At 38.9% G+C, this 22176-nt stretch overlaps 2 protein-coding genes across 4 annotated transcripts in view; one reads left to right on the forward strand and one right to left on the reverse strand.

Annotated features, from left to right (window-relative positions):
* The window catches only part of CTNNA1 (catenin alpha 1), a 199525-nt gene that overhangs the window by 115341 nt on the left and 62008 nt on the right, over window positions 1–22176 (forward strand). The gene's annotated exons all lie outside the window — the stretch shown is intronic.
* LRRTM2 (leucine rich repeat transmembrane neuronal 2) lies at window positions 10614–13806 on the reverse strand. Of its 2 annotated transcripts, none has more exons than XM_053566424.1 (2): window positions 13072–13806; window positions 10614–12297 (listed from the first exon to the last, which is right to left on the reverse strand). In XM_053566424.1, exons 1-2 carry the CDS (start codon window positions 13099–13101, stop codon window positions 11179–11181), a joined length of 1149 nt encoding a protein of 382 aa, XP_053422399.1. In that variant the 5' UTR covers window positions 13102–13806; the 3' UTR covers window positions 10614–11178. The 2 variants fall into 2 exon arrangements, with proteins under 2 accessions (XP_053422399.1, XP_053422398.1); XM_053566423.1 differs by having other exon boundaries at window positions 10614–12725.

Genomic DNA, 22176 nt, shown 5'->3' on the forward strand with positions numbered 1-22176 from the left:
TCTTGAGCTTGAGCAATCTTCTTTGCCTCATCCTCCCAAGTGGCATGAACCACTATGCTCAGCTAGTTTTTCTTTTTCTGGTAGAGACAGGATCTCGCTCTTGCTCAAGCTTTTCTCAAACTCCTAAGCTCAAGCTATCTACCCACCTTTGCCTCCCAGAATGTTGGGATTACAGGCCTGAGCCACAGCACTGAGCCTTAGGCTTGTGACTTGAAATACCTTTATTTCCTGATGAGAGCTTCTAAACTTATATTTCCAGCCCTCTACCTTTCCCCTGGACTCACCATCACTACTTGGACAGCTGATAAACATTCTGCTTTTAAAATTTCGCAAACTGAATCTTAATAGTTCTCCATTCTTTTTTTTTTTTGACCGGGGCTAGGTTTGAACCTGCCACCTCCGGCATATGGGACCGGCACCCTACTCCTTGAGCCACAGGCACCGCCCCTAGTTCTCCATTCTTACCCTTGTCAGTGTGTTCTGTCTACAGTCATCTTAATCTAAACTGCTATCAGGTCTTGGAATTAGTTAAAATTAAAATGCTTAGTTACAAAGAAAATGCTAGTTTCAAATAACAAGATAAAAAAATCTGGCTTTTTATAGGTTATATCTATTCCTCAGACTCCCTCCTCAATTAAAACAGACGGGTGTGTGTTTAAAGATTGACATAAAAATGTTTCAAAGGTGAGATTTTCAAAATACTGATTTTTGTTTTGGTGAAGCCAATACATTTATGTTTTTTTTTTTTTTTTTTTTTTTTTGTAGAGATAGAGTCTCACTGTACCGCCCTTGGTAGAGTGCCATGGCGTCACATGGCTCACAGCACCTCCAACCCTTGGGCTTATGCGATTCTCTTGCCTCAGCCTCCCGAGCAGCTGGGAATACAGGCACCCGCCACAACGCCCGGCTATTTTTTTGTTGCAGTTTGACTGGGGCTGGGTTTGAACCCGCCGCCCTCGGCATATGGGGCCGGCGCCCTACTCACTGAGCCACAGGCGCCGCCCTACATTTATGTTTTTAATGGAAATATATTACTTTAATAATTTTAGTTATAAATTAGGATGATGAATTTAATGGAAATGTCAAGTAGATTTTAGATAAATTCTTTTACAGTTTATCTTTTTCTTTACAATCTATCTGTGATTCATCTCACAGCTAAGTGAGCACAAATTGGGTGTCTAGATGGTGATATCGCTTACGTGCTGTAATGTCATTCGACACGTCAGGAATGCTACATCAAAAAGAAGAAAATTCCTGACCATTTGTTACTAGGTTTTCATGTAGACTAATAGATAAGTCCTTAGGACTGGCAGTTTTAACAAAATAATCAAATGGGCTCTAGTTGTTGGAAGTTGATGGCAAGGGTCAGAGAGCAGTTTTGCACACACTGGCCTGAAGGGATCATGAAAAAAGAGGGAGATGTGGTGATTTGGCACTGACCCTATTGTCTACAGGAGTGTGTAAGGATGGTAGATTTTTTTCCCCCAGATAAATTTTGAAGGAAAATAGAAGATTGATTAAAGAGAAGTAACATCAGGGCATAGTTACTAATGCTTGATCTTCCTTTTTCTCTGTTTGGTTCAAAAAACCATGGCAGAGTTTAACTTTCACATGAAAAGTCATACTGTGTTTGTGGCCAGTTCACTGGGATCTTGAGAAAACTGGGATGAAGTTTTCTAGAGCATAGATGAGGGAAGTAACTGTTACCACTTACTGTTTCCCCCAGGAATTCTATATTCCCAACATTTTCATAGCTATGCCGTCTATGCTCTAATTCATATTCCTCATCTCCAAATAAAAATAGGAAAATGGCTGTTCATATGTTAACCAGTGAGATGAAAATGTGTCAAACGGTCTATAAAACCAGAGTATGGTGCCCCATGATCGCATTAATGTACACAGCTATAATTTAATTAAAAAAAATAGTACATAGATTATAAAAAAAAAAGAAAATGGTTGTTCATATTAAAGGTGTAAAGGGTATTGAAGAATTGGAGTCAGAAAGTCAGAGTAACCGCTAATTATTAAAAGGCCAAAAGGTAATTTTTTTTTTTTTAAGTAGGTGGAATCTTGCTCTGTCACCCAACTTGGATTGAAGGGGTACAATAATAGTTCCCTATAACCTCAAATTCCTGGTTTCAAGGATCTTCCCATCTTAGCCTCTCAGGAAACTAGGATTACAGGTATATACAACCATGCCCAAAACTATATATATATGGTTACGCATATATATATAGTTTTGTTTTTGTTTTTATAGATAAAGATCTTGCTGTGCCACATAAACTGGTCTTGAATTCCTGTGCCACTGTGCTGGCCAAAAAGGGTACTACTAAAGTGATTGGTATTCCAGTATTTTGAAAGTGAAATCAAAATGAATAAACATTATTTTGTACTTGAATCTATACAAGAGAAGGGTAGACTGATAAGATAATGCAGATGGGTGATTGTAGTTCTGATTATAATCCCCAAATTGTATGGGTCACTTTGCAGTTGATAAGCACTTAGTTTTGTAGAGTTGGTGAATATTATGTAAATTATATATATTTCTTAGAAAGTGGGTGCTCTCCTCAGCAGTTGATGTACTGTAACTAAATTGTTTCCCCTCAGTAAGGTGATTTTCTTTGGAATTTTATAGCAGTAAGCTCAAGGCCAGTTGATGTGGGAGAATGGAGAAAATTTGTAGGTGAGGAGATAAAGTGATTTTCCTTGTTGGATAAACTAGATCATTCTTGGAAGCACAATGCCAAGAAATACGTTCTTGACTTAAAAAATCTGGGCCCTAAGGCCTGTAGGTTCTAATAAGACAATGTATTTCATTAGATAGGTTAATTCTGAGCAAGCTTTATACCGAATAGAGATTTTGGTAATAAGGAGGTTCGCTATCTAGCTATTGTGAAACATACCCTCTCTCAAATGCACTGGACTAATGGTTTATCTTTGTGTTTTTTAAATTGTCATATCTTTCCTTCCTGCACCCCTTAATAATTCTGGCAAATCTGCCTTGCACCCAGTCTGCCAAAATTGGAAGGGCTGCTTCCTAAATTAGATGTGTTAGACTTACAGTATATTTTTCTAAGCAAAAAGAAACATAAATAGTGATCCTTAATTTTCAGCTACATATTTTGTCCTAAAATATAATTGTCAGAAGCTGAACTATCAATGAGATGATGTCTTACTTTTTTTGAAAAAATAGTATCCATTTATGAGAATGGATAGCATGCATTATCCTATGTGATTTTATTGAACAAAGAAGCATCACTTGATTTTAAGTGACTTCCTTACCTGGAAGGAATTTCGGAATTAGGAAATTTAAACCTTTAGAAATTCAGCCTTGATCCATAAAGCCAAACCAGAGCAATAACATATCTAATATAACACGTTTTATAAAGTAGATTACTTGATTATGAGATAATGTCAGTTTTATCATACCAGTATTAAATGTAACCAGGCCATTGAGGATAACTGAAAACTGGCTAATTATCAATCTTAATTTTGGATTCTGCACATTATTAACTTCATGAGAGAAGAAAAACTAGAAAATAGGGAGTTTTAGGAAGCAACACATGGATTTTATGTCTCTAATGTGATTTACATTCTCTATTTAATGAATTGATTGCTTTTAGTTCTCTACATGATACTGTTAAAATAGCAAATGTTTTTGTGCATTTACTATGTGCTAGCCTCAGGACTTTACATGAATAAATCCCTGTATGATTGTACTGTTGTTAATTCTGTTTTAGAGATGAAGGGCCCAAGGCATATATAAAGGTTGAAAGATTTTCCAGGATCATAGGCTCAAGTGTGGAGCAGGCCTCCTAAATGTTATGCTACTTTACTTGCTCTTGTTAAAAATCTAGTTTTCTGATTGTTTATAGACTAAGTTAAAACCATACCAATAGACAGTTAAATTCAGAGCAAGGATTGCTTTATTTTTTAAAATGTGTTCTTTCTTAGGAAATTAGTTATCATTTTATAGATTCTTATCCAAAGAAAACTTATGATTGTCATTAGCATACCCAGAGATGTTGTATGATAGTTTTTTCTGTTTGTTCTAGATGTAGTGAAAGAGGTTTATAATTTTAAATTGTACTTCTAGCCTAGAAGATGTGTGATGTAATATAGTAAGTATTTACTGGGTGTCCCTTGTGTGTTGGAACACGGTAGCTTGGGTCCCAGGGATGCGTTAAGGAGGAAACATGCGCTATTCTTCAAGAGGGTATTCATTCATTCTTGCATACTTTCCCGTCTCTCTTCAGCCTTGGGGCAGAAAAAATGTTAGGTCATTACAAAGTGTGCAGCATGCTTGTGTAGGTACCTTACCCATTTTTTTTTTTTTTTTAAACATGAAGAACAAGTCTTCCTATCCCCCAGAACCTCCTTAGAGATACATTTTGACATATTTCCTATTGTTCCTACAACTGGCTCCATTTTATAAATAATTCACAAATGTTTGCACTTAAGTGTCTTTATCATATGAAAACTGTTAGTTTTATTCTTTACAAATGACCACTAGAAAGATTAGTGCCAAATCAGTAGAGACTATAGATAACTTTCTCTAACTAGAACTTCCTAACCCTATTTTGTGTTTTATCAAAACTTTTGAGGATCTGCTGAAATCTCTGGACTCACGAATAATATATTGCATTATTATTTCAAGAGGTTCTTGAATCCTTGAAACATATCCTAGACTTTTTTTGAGGTTAAGAATCCCGGCTTTTGATCTTTTTTTTTAAATCTCTATTTCAACTCTTCTGTACATAGGAATATCTTTCTAAGTTTCCTTAACTCTAGAAGTAGGTTATAAGTAAATGATAAATACATTCTTTTCAGAGGTTTTTTGGGGGTGAGCTAGGCAATGGAAAATGGTTTTGTTCATCAGAAGAACTTTTTTGCCCTCATGATGATGAAACAGGTGGGCTAATATAAATGGCTATAAAGTTTTTGTCTGATTTTCCATGAAAAGCAACCTGGAGATTTGTAACTTTTAGGGGCAAGAGGATAGCAGGGCCTAAACGGAGTTCTTAGGCTCTAAAAACACAATTGTGAATGGATATTCAGTAAAGTTAACGTTTGATGTTTTTATGTGTCTTCTAGGACGTTCTTGGTAAAGTCTCTTGAAAACTATAAAAAGGCATTGTCTCTAGGGTTGCAGTTTTACAATCTAGTTCCCATGTGAGGGATGAGCCATTGGCCTCTGCCTCTCGGGGTGGTTGTTCATAGATGCTCCTTCATTCATGCTGGTTTTCTCAGGGAGTTCCTCAGTTGGAGGCCTTGGGCTAGGCTTTGCTCTCTGGCTTCATTTATAGAGGAATAGTATTTTAGTTTGTGGGCTTCGCAGGATAGGGTGCCTCATTTTATTTGCCTTTGGAAATTTCTTGCTCTTTATCCCATCCCTTTCAGTGGTGGAAAGGGAGGTTCAAGATCTGTCTCTTAAAGAGTATTTCCAGTACATCCGCTAGGGAGGAAGGAGGTCAAACTCATGCTGAGAGATGTTTGTAATAGTTATGACTTTCACCTCTTTTCCTGTTTTCTCTTTGTAAAAGACAACTTGTAATACATTTGTCTCTCTAAGGGAGACTTGAGTACCCCAGCTGGCTAGATATATTTAAAGAAAGGAAAAAAATCTCTTTAAACAGATCTTGAAGAAATCTATTACATTATTTGAGTGGGAACCTGAGAATGCTGTGACATACAGGCAAAATTAATTAGAATAACTGATAAAGAAATTAGATGTAGCTTTACATGGGATTTGCAAGATTAAAATGTACGAGAATTATGTTAATAAGCTCTGCCTCTGTCAGTTGTCTGACACATGTAGGAATTTGTTCCTTTTATGCAATTTACAAGTACCATCTCCTGTGCCCTCTAGTGCATATAGGATGAGTTTAACAGTAAAATTGTGTGTTGTGCTTCCTGCCTCTGCCCTAGTTACTGCTGAAATTCCTGGTGTTAGAGTTCTCTTAGCCTGTCTCATCCCAGCATCTCTGGGCAGTGGACAAATGGTGGCCTTGTTTATTCTCTCATCTGGTCTTACCATGTGCTTTGGGGCTGGAGAAGCAGTAAGTGCATCCTGGCAAGTATGGCCAACTCTTGGCAATCAGCTCCTAGAGGCCACGGTAGTTTCTGCCCCAGTGCTGCCCAGGTATAGCATGCAATCCTGAGGGTGTTTATCTATGCCAGGCAAGGACATTATTATGGTAAGCCTTTGAACATCGGGCTTGAATTGTGCAGATCCATCATATGGAGATTTTTATTCACCTCTGCCACCCCTGAGACAGCAAGACCAACCCCTGCTCTTCCTCCTCCTCCTTAGCTTACTCATCACAAAGACTGCTAAGGATAAAAACCTTTATGAGGCTGCACTTCCACTTAATGAATAGTAAATATATTTTCTTTTCCTTACAATTTTCTTGATGACATTTTTTTCCTCTAGTTTACTTTATTGTAAGGATACAGTATATAAGAAATATAACATACAAAATACTTGTTAATTTACTATGTTATCAGTAAGATACGTGAATTTTTGGCTCTGTGTGTGTGTGCATGTGTGTGCAGCGGTCAATATTTCTGAGCACCCCAACATTATTAAAGGGTCAACTGTAGTTAGAGATCTTCTCTTCCTTTCCCCATCTTTATTTGCTGACTTGGCATGTGGGGTAGAGTAGGTCATATAGAGATCCTAATGGTCCAGTGTTTGAGCACTTGTGGACTTCCCTTCTAGGAGGGGTATGCAGGGTACTGCTGGGATCTACCACAACTAACCTCTGAGGTAGAGGCCACATTGCTGTTTGCTAGGCACAGGCAATTGGGTGACTTTTCGAAGCTCTTCAGGCTGTGGGTGCAGTCCACTGTAGGAGAGGAGTAGGAGGGGCATAGCCAAACCCAGACTTTGTGAGCCTGGGGGGACAGCTGTTTGTCCACTTGCTATGGCTTGTGACAGAACAGCTGCTTATTGCATGATGGCTTTTTAGGTCCCATCCTTACCTCCCATCCTCCCCTCCGTTTACTTTTACTTCCTTCTTAGCCTAATTTTGCCTCTCTGAATGAAGACAGGTGATGATTAGCTGCTCCTTTTTTTCTACTGACACACTTGGCATTGTAGAGGAACATGGTACAAAACAACTGTTCATTCAGTTGTGTGTCTGTCACAAACAGCTTTTCAAGTTTCATATGTCAAAATTGATAGGTTATCAAAGTAAAAAAAATAGGCATTCACTTTTTACGGTATACACAATTTTAATAAGAAAACTTTCCTGTACACTGCACTTTGTTACCCTCTCCCCCAAGACAACCTGCATAATAGTATTTTCTTCCCAACCCATCTGCCCACCTCCCTCCCCCACCCCCAAAATGGCTCTTGAACGTGAATGAAAACAATGTATTTGGACTTTATTTTTAGTTTCCATCTTAGTGTTGATAGGAAGGTTCACCAAGTATTCCATATATCAGATTTTTTTTAATCAGAGAGGAAGAAGGTTAGCTGGAGGAGTTGTAGAAGTTTCTAAATGTTTGCAATAGCAAAATGAAAACTCAAACAGTCATATTCTATTTGTTTTTGGACTTACTCAAGTACTCTGAGTTTGCCCCAGGTTAGATAGAGAAATATTTAATTATTTATGGATGGCCTTATTGTCTTTGTCTTTTTCTGGCTCAAGGGCTGTAATCAATAAGATATGAAAAGTATGTCCCAAAACAGACTTTTGAGACAGGTCTGTTACTGTATTGCTGTGTTAGAAAAATGATCATGTAAGTCAGTTGTTAAAAACTCTTTAAAAATTTTTGTACTACGTATTGATATCCACACTTAAGAGAGAGAATAGGGTGTTTATAGCTTTCCCTCCAATAGCTGAGTATATAGGAAATATGCCTTAAAAAATGATATGCCTGTTTTGAATTTTAGGATTCAGACCTAGTGCTACATAGGGTTCATTTTTATTGGAAAAGGGAGTCTTGCTCTTGGTGACTAGCATTAGAATAAGCAGGTGGATTTTAATAATTAGTGGAGTTGGGAAGTTCAATCAATTCATTCATTGCATTGGTATAGGAATTAACTTAGGCACATAAAGAGATAATATGCGTTAGTACAGATTTTTGGCTTAAAATTTTAGTATCTTTGCTTTTTGATGTTGGTAGTAGGTATTCTCAGCGTTGAGTATTTACCAGATCATTCTCTTTTCAAAAAGGTGATTGAATCCCTGGCAAGCTACAGAAATGAATATAAATGATTCCAAAGTAGTCCTTGGTTGTGGGTATGGTGTCATAGACTTGTTTATCTTTTTTCCAGAGAGATAATTATTTTTCTGGGGATGGTCATTTTCCTCTAACCTTGAAAATGCGTAAGAGTGGGGATGGTGGTGGTGGTCAAGAGAATAAAACTCCACCAAAAACCAAAGCCTTAACATTGTGTTTCTAAGATCTGCAGTGTTGCTGTTCTACCCTTGTCAGTTGGTAAGGAAAGCACAGATCACTAACAGTCTTATCTTTAAACCTTTCTGATTCTGAACCAAAAATAGACAAAAATTAACTGGAATTATGCTTTTTATAAGCAATCATAAGAGGAGTTTTTATTTTAAACGAGAAAGGCAAATACTTGTTTAGTACTGTCATTTACTTTTCTCAGAGGGCATTAGCGAAAAAAAAAAATGGAGGGCAGAAAGAAAAACACACAATTGTTTTTTCAACTAGAAATATGCCTTGATGGCCTTGGCTGTGCTGTTCCTCTAAAACACTAAATGGTTGGCTTGTGAACATACATGGATTTTGCCAGTTGATGGTCCTTTAGGATTAATGTAGAGATTTTTAGCCAAAGAAGGGGATTTCTTAACCTTTTCACAGTTTGAATTAATTTTAGTTGTGGTTTGAAATGATGGAAAATATTCTTCTGCTATCCTTCAGGGCTGATAGTCTCATGTGCTCAGGACACACACAGTTGCGTTGTGACTGAGCTGTCTGTTACCTGACAAATGGCTTTGGTCATCCTAATAAGTGGGTTGGTAAATTTTAGCTCAGGGAGCTCCCATTTGTCATAGGTGCTTCTAATCCATCCCCTCTGTGGGGAAGTGTGTGCTGCTCTCTCTGCTGTAAAATCAGCTTCTGTCTCTGCCCATACAAACCCAGGATCTGGTTTAACAAGAGAGGAAATGCTAACCACTCAAGATCAACTGCATTGAATTGGGTTGAGACTTTGATAAACTAATTTTATCCATCTTAAAAAATGTAAGCACATTTTAAGTGTAATTTGCAATTTCATCTGCTTTTCACTGAAATATGTTAGATGAAGGGTATTAAGGTACCCTTCCTTCTCTTAGTATTAGAAAAGAAAGAATATAATTAAATCTGATGGGTTAAACTGTGTCTTAACAGGTTTTCAATTCAATCTGAGGAAGAAAATATGCCCTGAATGAAACATAACATGTTAATGTTCATGATAAGGAAATAAAACTTTTTAAAAAAAAATCGTGGTGGTTTCTTCTAAGTAGTTATGCCTTTTTTCTACATATACTAAATGGCATTTAATAATTTCTCATTTAAAAACAATTGGCTAATTTCACAGTTTTATGCATATATGAAACCTTGTTTCTGGAAAAATTCTGTGTGAATGTTTAACTTGCATCTAAACTCCAAATATATCATAGTTTTTCTTTAGAAATCATAATGAGAGAAACTGAATACCTGTGGTTCTTTTCTGCCTGAAAGACACAGCATCCTTATAATTTGTTAATTATGGAATGTGTATATTTACAATGGAGGCCTTCTCCCCTTTCCCTTTTCAGCAGCAGGTCCTGTGGCCCTTCTCTGTTTGGTGCAGATTGTGTATAATCATTCTTGGCTGCCTTGTAACTTCAACTAACCTGAGACAGATTTTCATCCCTTCACCTCCACGCTGCCTTCAAGTTACCACTGTGTGGCTGCCTGGGCCTTTCAAGTTGTTGCAACATGATTAACCTCATGAGATGTTGTTCCCTTTACCTAGAAGGAACCATGCTTACGATGTGGATATGTATCTTTATTAAAAGGTCAAAATTTAACACATAATATTTAGAAAGTGATTTTTCTCATTCTTTTATAAGAAGAATCAGTGTTATGCCTGTTGCTAGCCAATTATTTTTATTTGGCTCTTTGAGGTTTGAAAATTAGGAGAAGGCAGAAGAGGTTTAAACAAACTCTTTTGTCAAGGCATCTTTGATCGTGACAGGAGAGAGAGAGAGTGAGAGAGTGTGTGTGTGTTTGTGTGTGTGCTTTCAAATCGAAGGAAGCATGTCAGGACTGTTAAATTAACTGTTTATCTCTTTTCTCTCCAAAATAATTACTAAGTCTTTTTTCACATATAATGTAAATATAGGATTTAGTAAATTAATTAGTAAAATGGTACTTTAATACTAGTTTAAAAGTTGCCTAAATGCCACAAAAATCAACATGTCCATTAAAAGTCAAACTAGAAATGTGTAAGTCATGTAATTATTTAGTATTGATTTCATTGTAATGAGACCTTTTCACAATCACTTGGATTCATTGCTTAAATATATTGAAGAGTGAATCAGCTTATTAGAATTACGTAAGGGGTTCTAATTTTATGATGTGTAGACTTTGATAATATCTACTAACCCAGGCAAAAACTCTGGAAGGGAAAGTATTTAATATTTACCATTCATCATCATACATGAAATTCTGCTTCCCACACTGGTAGCAGATTGAAGATTTGAGTAAATTATCACACAAGAGAACTTTGCTAAGTCTCCTTTTAAGCAGCTATCTAGTTGGTGGTACATGGGATGGAGACCAATGATCAAACAGGTATTGATCCATATCTGTTTCTGCTCAATAGCTCTTTCCAAACTGTTTTCGTTAGAAAAAAAATAGCACATGGAGACCTTCGTGTAAATGTTTACACACAATATTATATAATTACATACATGAAATGTCTTATTTTAACGTAAGCATTTTTAAAGACTTTACAACAGGAGTGCAAATTAATGTGAGCATTGCTTAATTTAACACTTAAAATATGGTTTCATTTAAAAAATTAAAAATACTTTAACACTTCAAAAACTAAGTCTCCACTTAGTTTGGAAAATTAGGCTTAATGTCACCATTGGTAAAAATTAGATATGTATTTAGCCTCTACTATGTAAAATAGGTTACTTATCTGATATGATTTTTTTTGATGACGGGTAGATATTATACTTCACATTCTTTGTATGGCAGCTGCTGACATTTGCACTGTCCATAACCATTAATGATGATGAAGGGTCCTTCATGGGTGGGTTCATACTCATTATATGGTCCTTGGTCTGACATGTTTGACATATGGAGTCGTGTTTGGGATCGGAGCTGCCTGTGGTTCTGAATCATTGAGCACTGCCTAATTCTCCTTAAAGTGGGAGGGCAGCACTTCCTGGAGATGAACACTATAAAAATAATAAAAAAGAAAGAAAACAATAAAGCCATTGTTCCTGTAATTACCCGCTGAGTGAAGATGGCATTGTCTGGTTCGGGAAAGTGTTCCTCGGTAGTAACTGCTATGCCTGCAGTTGTTGGGATTTCTTTGTCTCCCACATGGTAACTTGATGAGCTTATTCTTTTTGTATATTCAGTGGTTGGATCTCTATAAGTTGTAGCCATGGCAGTGACAGTGGTTGATAAATTCCAGCAGAGCTGAAATCCATGGACTGCATCTAGAATATCCTCTCCTTGGGTGTGGTCAGGGCTGTGGCATAGGATGGAGTGCTCCCACCGACCTTGGAAACTGCCCAGCCAGGAGGCTAAAGCACATATTCGGGTGCTGCATTCCCAAAGATTGCCAGAGAGGCCAACGGTTGTGAGGGATCTCAGGGAGTTTAAGATCTTGGAATCAAGGCTGTTTAACTTGTTGTTATCCATGAGGAGTATTTTAAGATTCGGCATCGTTTCAAACACTGTCAAGTCGATGGCTTTGATTTCATTTCCAGTCAGGTCTAGCTTTTCTAAAGTGCCCCAGGTCCACTCCATCCCACATGTCAGGTTGCTGATTTTGTTCCATTGTAAGAAGAGTGTGTGCAGACTGCTTAGCCGTAGGAAATGAGCAAAATTAATCTTCGTCAGCTGGTTGTGCTCTAGGTGAAGCTCTCTCAGTTTGATTAATCCTGCAAATCCATTTCGAGCCAAACTTCGCAAACGGTTTGTGCTCAAATCCAGAAACTCCAGACTACGACAGTCCCAGAACAGGCGTACTGGGATAGTCCGCAGGGAGTTGGAACGTAAATGCAAGGTCTGCAGCTTCCGAAGGCCATAGAAGAGCTCTGGGTGCAGAGACGACAGCTGATTAAAAGACAGGTCCAAATTTTGCAGGTTAATCAGTTGGGTAAAAGTTGTGTTTGGCAAGTAAAATATTTTGTTGGAACTTAAGATTAATTCCTTAAGTTTATATAGTCCTTGAAAAGCATCTTCTTTTACTGTTGAAATTTGATTGTGATCTAAGTGGAGCCAGGTAAGTTGACTGAAGCTGGCAAATTGATCTCTTTCAAGCTCTGTAATGTGATTGTGCCTGAGGGACAGGCCCAGAGAGCCCTTGTCTGTGGCGTTTGGCACTGAGTGGAAGCCCTGAGAGTCGCAGTAGAAGAGCAGCTTCTCACAGCGGCATTTGGGTGGACACGCCATACCCAGGGCAGGCAGCATTTTTAAAACCATACTCATTGCATATATTGCTGCCAGCATAGGGGCCCCTAATGGCCACTTGAAATGTAAGCCTGCAGAATATAATTTAGGGAAAACAAGAAGATAGGATATTTTTCAGCAGAACATATGGGCTATTGAAAAAAAAAAAACAACAACATTATGGCAAAAGATTTTACTGCGTATAACTCAAGTTTCATTTACTGCAGAAAAAATTAACCTTGTTGGTCTGACTTGAACAAAACTTAAACCATTTAAAAAGATAAAACATGACCTTACCACCAGCGACATAATGTTCAAACATCAATATCCCAAAATATGACAGTAATTTCCCTCATAAAATGTGAATTCAGTAGCTTATTTTAAAAGCATGATTCTTCATTAACTATAAAAGGCATGTAAATAAATGCATAGACTTACCCATTCTTCTGAGCACATTGGAGGCTGCATTCAGTCGTGGTTGTTAGACTCAACGCAGTGAGTCTGTAAAAGGCTCTAACATGTAGGAGCCTTTGACCAGTTTCCTGTTTTCTGTCTCAGGCTTTCCGAGTAAAATTAAATCCACCAGGGTGAGTTGTTTTTTTCCTTAGGATATTCCTCTGGAAAGCACTGGCTTCATTTTCTGTGACTGCTCTGATCCTCTAAATCACCTTTGAATGTAAGCTATTAATTTTTTCCTCCTTGAACTGCTCAGCTGGTTAATCAAAGCTTCAGTCTCTCCTTTCCGCAGCCGTTAGTTCTCCCAGTCTTAACTTGTTGATGGCAGATGGGCGGCTTGTTGCAGAGAAGAGCTCCTGGAGCAGCATGAGTGCATTTACTGAAAAGCTTTTCTGAGAAACGGCACAAGAATGGATTTGCTTATGTGCTGCGACCACACAGAACTGTATATAGGCTGACGTCACCGGATGACGTGTCTTTTGTTTGGGTTTTCCAGAAGCTTTACTGTTATAAAGCACCGTGCTTTGTAACAGCATTGGGGTTGTTGCAAGACCCCCTAATTACAATAAAGCAAGAAAGAAGAATTGACTTAAAAACATGGTATTCCTTCAGTGTAGGAAGCAGCAGTGAGGTTGTAATAAAGGCTGCATTCAAGAAGACCCGTCTGAACAGTGAGTTGGGTTAGCAGAGTGATGATTTTTAATGCTTGTAAGAGCCAGTGTTAGGCTGCCGATTCTGCATACAGGGATCATCTAAATGGGCAAAAGTCTGCACAATTTATGAATGCCAATTTAACACTAGCCTATGCAAGGTAGCCTATGCTGCTCTGGTAGTTTGGAAAGCTACTCAAGTGTCTTGTTGTCATACTTGGTTAAAATCAAAGTGTGACTATGATTTGCTTTAGATGTGATGATATACTAACTAAATGGGCTTGACTACTTTGTCATTAAGAGTTTACCATCATAAACAGAATAAAGTAAGGGGGGACTTGCAAAATAAAGCATGTGGTTATTTTTTTCTTTTGAGAATTTTAGAAAACTACAAGATTTTTCTTTCTCTTTCCTATTTTATAACAATGTTTTATCACCATGCTGATTGAAAAATGATGCTGAATTGATATTTAGATGTGCTACTGGGAGGAAAGGGCAAGTTTATAGGGTTATTTTAATACACATGTCCTAAGCATTAACAGCGGAGCAGAGGTGACTTAGGACAAGTGATTCAGTGTAACTGGATTCCAAAAATTCTTTTGTATTTACCTCAGAATTTCACCTCCTCCTTAACTGAAAAGCCTCAGCTGGTACTGAGATTGGGGGTTGTGGCACTAAGATAATAGAGCATTTCCAGGCTAGTTCCAATTGGTACACTTATAACTGCTTTTGAATCTGTCTTCTGCATACAAAATGTCTCTCAAACTTGCAGTAGGACTTTTGCTTTGGCTTGTTTTTGCTTGACCTGACTCTAGTTTCTCCCTGTCAAATAATGTTATCACTTTTTAGACCTTGGTTATGAATGTAGAACTCCATGTTTTGTGATGTATAAATGTAAAAGATGTTTTTAAGGCTGGGCGCAGTGGCTTACACCTGTAATCCTAGCACTCTGGGAGGCTGAGGCAGATGTATTACCTGAACTCACAGGTTCAAAACCAGTCTGAGCCAGAGTGAGACCTCCTCTCTAAAAGCAGCCAGGTGTTGTGACAGGTGCCTGTAATTCCCAGCTAGTTGTGAGGCTGAGACAAGAGAATCTCTTGGGACCAAGAATTTGAGGTTGCTGTGAGCTATGACACTGTAGCACTCTACTGAGGATGACAAGCTGAGACTCTGTCTCCAGTAAACAAACAAACAAACAGATGGGTGGCCCCTGTAGCTCAGTGTTTAGGGCACCGGCCACCTACACCCAGACTGGCAGGTTTGAACCTGGCCTGGGCCAGCTAAACAACAATGACAACTGCAACAAAAAAATAGCTGGGCATTGTGGCAGGCACCTGTAGACCCAGCTACTTGGGAGGCTGAGGCAAGAGAATCGCTTAAGCCCAAGAGTTTGAGGTTGCTATGAGCTGTGATGCCTCGTCACTCTACCGAGGGTGACATAATGAGACTCTGTCTCAAAAAAAAACAAACAAAAAGAAAAAACCCCCCAAAACAAACAAATAAAAGATATTTCTAGCATGTTGATGTTACATTTTCAGGCTTGACAAAAGGCAGGCCTTTTACACATCTTGTTGTATTGATTTGACCCAACCAACATACCTATTTCTTCTATATTATTGATACTTATCTTTAGTGGGGTCTCAGACCTGAGGATAGAAATCTCAAAACTACTTAATGGTTTCTGTTAAACAAGAATATCATTGGCCTGTTGTCTTTGAAGGGCTTCATTCCACTAGGCAAGTTTAAGAAGTACTTGTCTTGGGTAAAATTTTTCTGTTGTGGGCGGCACCTGTGGCTCAGCGGGTAGGGCGCCGGTCCCATATGCCAGAGGTGGCGGGTTCAAACCCAGCCCCGGCCAAAAAAAAAAAAAAATTTTCTGTTGTGTAGTACTGAAGTGAGAACTGTAAGACTCCAAGGTCCCTTCCTTCGTGCCATGTGTAAAGGTGTAGAAATGGTAGCAATGCAGTTGTATGGTTTTATTCTTCCTAGAAGTAAGGCCAGGTAGGATTAGAAGTACAAGAGTTTTATTGGGGGGAATGCTTGGCAAGTACAAAGGGAGAGAGAATGCAGCAGGTATCCTGAGGGCCCGTAGAGTCTTCAGACAGGGAGTGGACCTGTGAAGGGAGAGGGACAAGAGTCTGAGTGAAACATGATTCTCAGATACTTTGCAGGTTAAACAGAAACCCCTAATCCAAAGTTGCCCAGGAGCCTACACTGGTACTCACACTATATTCCTCCTTGCTGGCTAAGAAAAGGACATGTCCTATTTTAGACCCCAAGGATGCCACTTGCCCTCTAAACTTGATCCTTCTATAGTCTCTCTATAGCAGCGGTTCTCAACCTGTGGGTCGTGACCCACAGAAACTGTATTAAAGGCTCGTGGCATTAGGGAGGCTGAGAAGAACCACTGCTCTATAGGCTAGAAGTTCTTAACTTGGGTCCATAAACCTGTGAAAATTTGTTGCTTGTTCCTTTTTCTGTGGACAAAGTTTAATCAGATCCCTACAGGGTTTGTGACTGTAGGTTTCATTGACATTATTCAATGTGAACTTGTAACCAAAAGTTTTAAGGAGAAGAATTTCATAGGGGTGATCTTTTATAATTTTTTTTGATGAAAAGAAGCCCTTGAGATGTTGTAAATGCCCTTATTGAAGTTAGCCACCTTTGATGAAAAAAACCTGTGCCGTGCAAAAAGCTGGATTAAATTCTTCCCTCAAGTAACCACATTAGTTCCATGGGGCAGAAAAGCATTTGTATTAATTGGATTAAAGGAATGAGTTATATTTGAAAATTTAGAAGGAAAAGCGTCTCCTTTCCCTTAAACTCTCGGTTTAAGAGGTGTGGCCTACCTCTTACATATGAATAAATAGAAACTACTTAAATTATGTTATCTCAGTACTGTTAGCAACAGTTTGCGAGCGTGGAAAATTGCCCAGAGAAGCACCAGTGCAACCAACACTAATTATCTCTTGATTGCCCCTGAAGAAATAAGCTGTAATGCTTGCTGTATCACAGTGCCCAGAGAGCACAGTTCCTTCCACGTCACCAGACACCTTTCTTACCTGCCCATTTGTTGAGTTCAAAAGATTCAAGCTGTGGAATGAAGGAAGACATAATGTTTGCCTTTGATGGAATTTTGTATCATGTTTTTGATCTTTTTCTTTATCTAAAAGGGCTAAAGAGATGCCCCTGTTCTTTTGGGTTTTTTTTTTGTTTGTTTGTTTGTTTTTTGAGACAATCTTACTTTGTCACCCTCAGTAGAGTGTTATGGCATCACAGCTCACAGCAACCTCAAACTCTTGGGCTCAAGTGATCCTCTTGCCTCAGCCTCCTGAATAGCTGGGACTACAGGTGCCTACCACAACACCTGACTAGTTTTGCTATTTTTTAGTAGAGATGGGGTCTCTCTGTTGCTCAGGCTGGTCTCGAACTCCTGAGCTTCAAGCAATCTACCTGCTTTGGCCTCCCAGAGTGCTAGGATTATAGATGTGAGCTACCGCACCTGGCTTTTTTTTTTTTTTTTTTTGAGACAGAGTCTCACTCTGTTGCCCTGGGTAGAGTGCCACGTGTCATAGCTTAAAGCAACCTCAAACTCCTAGGCTTAAGAGGTCCTCTTGCCTCAGCCTCCTGAGCAGCTGGGACTATAGGCATGTGCTGCCTCACCTGGCTAGTCTTCTCTATTTTTAGTAGAGACAGGGTCTTGATTTTGCTTAGGCTGGTCTTGAAGTCATGAGCTCAAGCCACCTACCTGCCTCAGCCTCCCAGAGTGCTAGGATTGCAGGTATAAACCACCGCTCTCTGCCTAGATGCCCCTGCTCTTTCTAAACAACTTTTTTTGGTTTCTCTTTGGGCAACATTCTGTTGCATACATATGCCTTTGACTTAATTGAAGTGGAAGGCCTACTTCTGGAAGGTATTATCCATATGATGTTTCAATTTTCACTTTAGATGTTTGAGATAAGGCGAAGGAAAAGTAAGCTCTAACCCATTTCTCTGTAAATGATTTTAAGAAAATTAAATCAAGCAGTAGGACTTAAGATGGCTGTAGTTGTTGGCATTTCTCCATGTGAGAGCTTTTTATTTTTATTTTTTTAAGAGCAGGGTCTAGCTGTGTTGCTGAAGATGGACTGGAATTTCTGGATTCAGGAGATCCTCCTGCCTTAGTCTCCATAGTAGCTGGGACTACAGGTGCATCAACTCGGAGAGAATTTGCTTTTGACATATATTGCTGATTAGGGAGTTATTCCTCCACTTGGAGAAGAAATTGTACACATAAATTCATGAAATTTTCTGTTCTCTTGTGGTAGACAGGTAGTTTTATATTTGCTTTATGATAAAAAGTCAAAAGTTTCTTTAATCATGCCTAATTCTGAAAATGGTGTATATACTTTAGCTCTAGAGTATTGCATAGAGGTATTTTGGAGAAGTATATTAAAGTAAACCCAGTTGTAGCAGTCTAGATAGATCACTGCTTTTATAAAAAAAAATTATAGCTGTTTTTACGGTGGAGGTCCTGGATTTTGTGGGTCTGAATATGTCCCCTTGTAAGTACCTTTAAAGGTCTTAGTTGGTAACCACATACTTAGGCCTGTGTTCTATCTGGACTTGTATTTTATTATTACCTTCTTGTTTTTTTAAGGAGGAGGAGGGAACATTTCCTTTTAAAAGTAGACTTTGTCCACAGTTGGCCTCCAGAACTCCTAATTTGACCAGGTTCCCTGTCCCTATCCCTGTTCTCTGTTGATTTTTATTATTATTATTATAATAGACAGTCTCACTTTATTGCCTTTGGTAGGGTGCTGTAGTATCACAGCTCACTGCAACCTCAGACTCTTGGACTTAAGTGATTCTCTTGCCTCGCCTCCCAGGTAGCTGGGACTACAGGCACTCAGCTGTTTTTTTAGAGAGAAGGTCTCACTCTGCCTCTGCCTCTGCCTCAGGCTGGTCTCTAACTCTTGAGCTCAGGCAGTCCACCCACCTTGGCCTCCCAGAGTGCTAGGATTACAGGTGTGAGCTACCGCGCCTAGCCTTGTGGAATACTATTCAGCTATTAAAAAAAAAATGGAGACTTTACATCCTTCGTATTAACCTGGATGGACGTGGAAGACATTATTCTTAGTAAAGCATCACAAGAATGGAGAAGCATGAATCCTATGTACTCAATTTTGATATGAGGACAATTAATGACAATTAAGGTTATGGGGGGGAGGAAAAGCAGAAAGAGGGACGGAGGGAGGAGGGTGGGGGCAAGACATGATTGCAAGAGAGACTTTGCCTAACAATTGCAATCAATAAAAAAAAAAGTCCTTTGGTGCTTTTTGTTAATAAACACAACTGAGAAAGCAGTAGAAAGGAATTCTGATTACACTCGTGATAGTGAGCAGTGTTTCTTTTGATATTGTAGTTTACACAACTTTGGGACATACCCTTCTAGTTTTGGAGGCAGGTGCACTTTGGTAATTGTTGCTGTTGTGGGGGCTTTAGGCCAGAATCACATGGCAGAATTCCCCTGTGCTAGAGTTGTGTTCTGTGCCCAGGACTAGGTAATTCAGTAACAAATCTTGCGCAGTATACCCAAGTTTGTGAGGTAAGGAAAGATCATCCATAGGAGAAGTTTGGGCGGATGAGCATGTACACCATGAAGATCTTTTATTTGTCCTTAAGTCTTGATTAATGCCTAGACTGGAATTTACATAATTAACTCCTTTTATTTATTTTTACTCCTCTTCTGCCAGTGTCTTCATTATGTTTGTGTTTCCTTCCTCCTTCCCTTGTGTGTAGCAAGCATCACTTTTTATTCTGAAATATGTAGCCAAGTTTGGGGGTGTTCTTCTTGACCTCTCCCTCCCTGCCTTTCTGAGTAGCTTTTGATTTAGATGTGTTTCCTCCTCCTACACAGATGGCCAGGGCTGTACAAAGCCCTTTGCAATGGATAGAATTAAGAGGTAAGATACCCTTTCATACTTATTTGAAGAATCTCTTTCATTTTTAGTTGACTGTCTGACTCAATTGTCTAAATTTAAAGAGGTTGATTTGTATGTATATTAGCTAGGTGCTAGTGGTTCTGGGTTGCTGAAGCTTGGAATGCTCATTTTCTGAGAACCCTCTTAATAGGCTCTGGGGTGAAGAGATAGTGACTGTGTGCTAAGACAAGCAAAAAAATTGAATATATAGGGCGGCGCCTGTGGCTCAGAGGAGTAAGGCGCCGGCCCCACATATGGGTTCAAACCCAGCCCCAGCTGAAAATAACTGCAAAAAAAATTGAATATGTGGTGTTAGCAATGCAGAGAAAATTGATAATAAAAACTTGGTCCAAGGAGAGCAAGATCATGTTTTATTATGAACATTCATAACAGCATGTCAGCATTCTATCTGCTGTTGAGATGTTGATCCCTATATTGCACATTCTGAAAGAGACTTGCTAAGGCCTAAGCTTGAGGGAGGAGTGAGGTAAGCTGTCATCCCATGAGGACTGGTCCTGACTTGCTGCTTCTGTGTGTTCCCTGCGTGTCTCTCTGTGTGTGCATGTCTGTCCTGCCCTTTGTAATTTAAGAATAGGGTACTTTTTGAAAGGAATTGGGAACACAGGACTATGCAATCATTGTATCCTAAGATAATGAGCTAGTTTTGAGCTTTGCTTAGGGTTCCCTGTAACTCTTGTTGTATATTCAGTTTATACAGACCCCATCAGCCATCTGTGGGCCAGGTGGAACAACCAGAGTCAAGTAGCCTCTCATGTTACTAGTATACTAGTTAATAATGCATGATGATGTGTTGCCCAGCCCACAGCAAACCTTTTATTCCTACTCTTTTTTTTCTTTTCTTTTTTTTTTTTTATTGTTAAATCATAGCTGTGTACATTAGTACCCATTCTAAGATGCACCATAGATGTGGCCCCACCCATTACCCTCCCTCCACCAAAACCTCCCCCCTCCCTTCCCCTTCCTTGGCCCTTTCCCCATAGTCTTGTGCTATAGTTGGGTTATAGTCTTCACGTGAAAGCTATAATTTAGCTTCATAGTAGGGCTGAGTACATTGGATACTTTTTCTTCCATTCCTGAGATACTTTGCTAAGAAGAATATGTTTCAGCTCCACCTTTTATTCCTACTCTTGAAGGACGTGCATTGACTCTTAGTAGATGCTAGTTCCCCTTATTTTGAAGCATTTTTATGGAAATTCTCTTCAAAGTCTTCTTTCTTTCCTGAAGCCTTCTTGTTCTTGAGCAACAGCTTGGATATCACTTCCTTTCTAAAATTCCTCATCCTTTCCTTTATTTGAAGGCTTATACTATGTGAGTGACAGCCTTAGGTATTCGCCTTTGTGAAGATGCTGCTCTGTTCCTTCTGTTTTCTCTAATATCTTGAGGCACAGAGGCTTCAGACCCCCATTATTACTTGAGTATTGTAGAATGGCCATGGTTTTCTGTTTTTAAATTTTGTTTAGTTTTCTGATAGCTGAGGAGTCACTGTATATCATTAGACCCTCCTAATAAATTAATCAGACTTTTCTGTTAATAGTCCTTAAATGTTAAGGGTTAAAACATTGGATTTGACTCTTCTACCTTTTCTAGACTTGCTCTAGATTAAAAAGAGGGTAGGAAGCTGGACATGGCTTGAAAAGTCTTATATTTTAATGAATGACACAGAAGCAGGAGACTGATTAAATATGTCTCTAACCATTGGTTTCTCACTTCATGTATAGTGGGATACAGATTGTCAATAGGTAATTATCTCAAGGTATAATCATTTGAACAGAGTTGTGAAGGGAAACATGAGGTGCTATGGGAGCACTATGGAAGGACTGAACTTGAAGTTAAGGCTAAGGTTGTCCAGTGGAAGCTTCCACAAGGAATTGGTATCTTATCTGAAGAATGCATAGGAGTTAGAAGAAGGGGTAAAGAGTATTTCAGGTAGGAAAGAGAGAGCATGGTAAGTCTGAAGGATCAAAATGCATGTGGGTGAGTCAGAGCATGGAATATGGCAAAATCATTAAAATAATAGGAATGGTCAGGCTCCCCAAGGAGAATGTGTAGCATAAGAAAAGGAAAAGGTTTATGCAGAAGAGCCCTGCAAAGATACATGGATTCTTCGATTTGGAGCATACTACCCCCCCCCCCCCCCCCCAATTATGGAATGATGTTTGTTTCGTGCAGTTACGCTGAGTGGTTTCTTACAGGCTCACCTATAAACCTTTGTCACAACCTTAGGGAATAAAATGTGCCTTGAGATGCCATCAGCGGTTCTAGAGATCTCTTACCCTCTTGGCGTTTGCATATATCCCTACCACACTGGCAAAGGTTGGAGTGTAGTCAAGGAATTATAATGTAACCTCTTCTGTATAATTTTTACTTACTGCTATGAGCTGGTATTTTTTTCATTAGGAACACCTATTAAGCTCTGCTGAATTAGTTGTTCTGAAGCATTTTATCTCAGATTA

The sequence above is a fragment of the Nycticebus coucang genome, chromosome 17 (assembly GCF_027406575.1).
Source record: "Nycticebus coucang isolate mNycCou1 chromosome 17, mNycCou1.pri, whole genome shotgun sequence".
Taxonomy (NCBI): domain Eukaryota; kingdom Metazoa; phylum Chordata; class Mammalia; order Primates; family Lorisidae; genus Nycticebus; species Nycticebus coucang.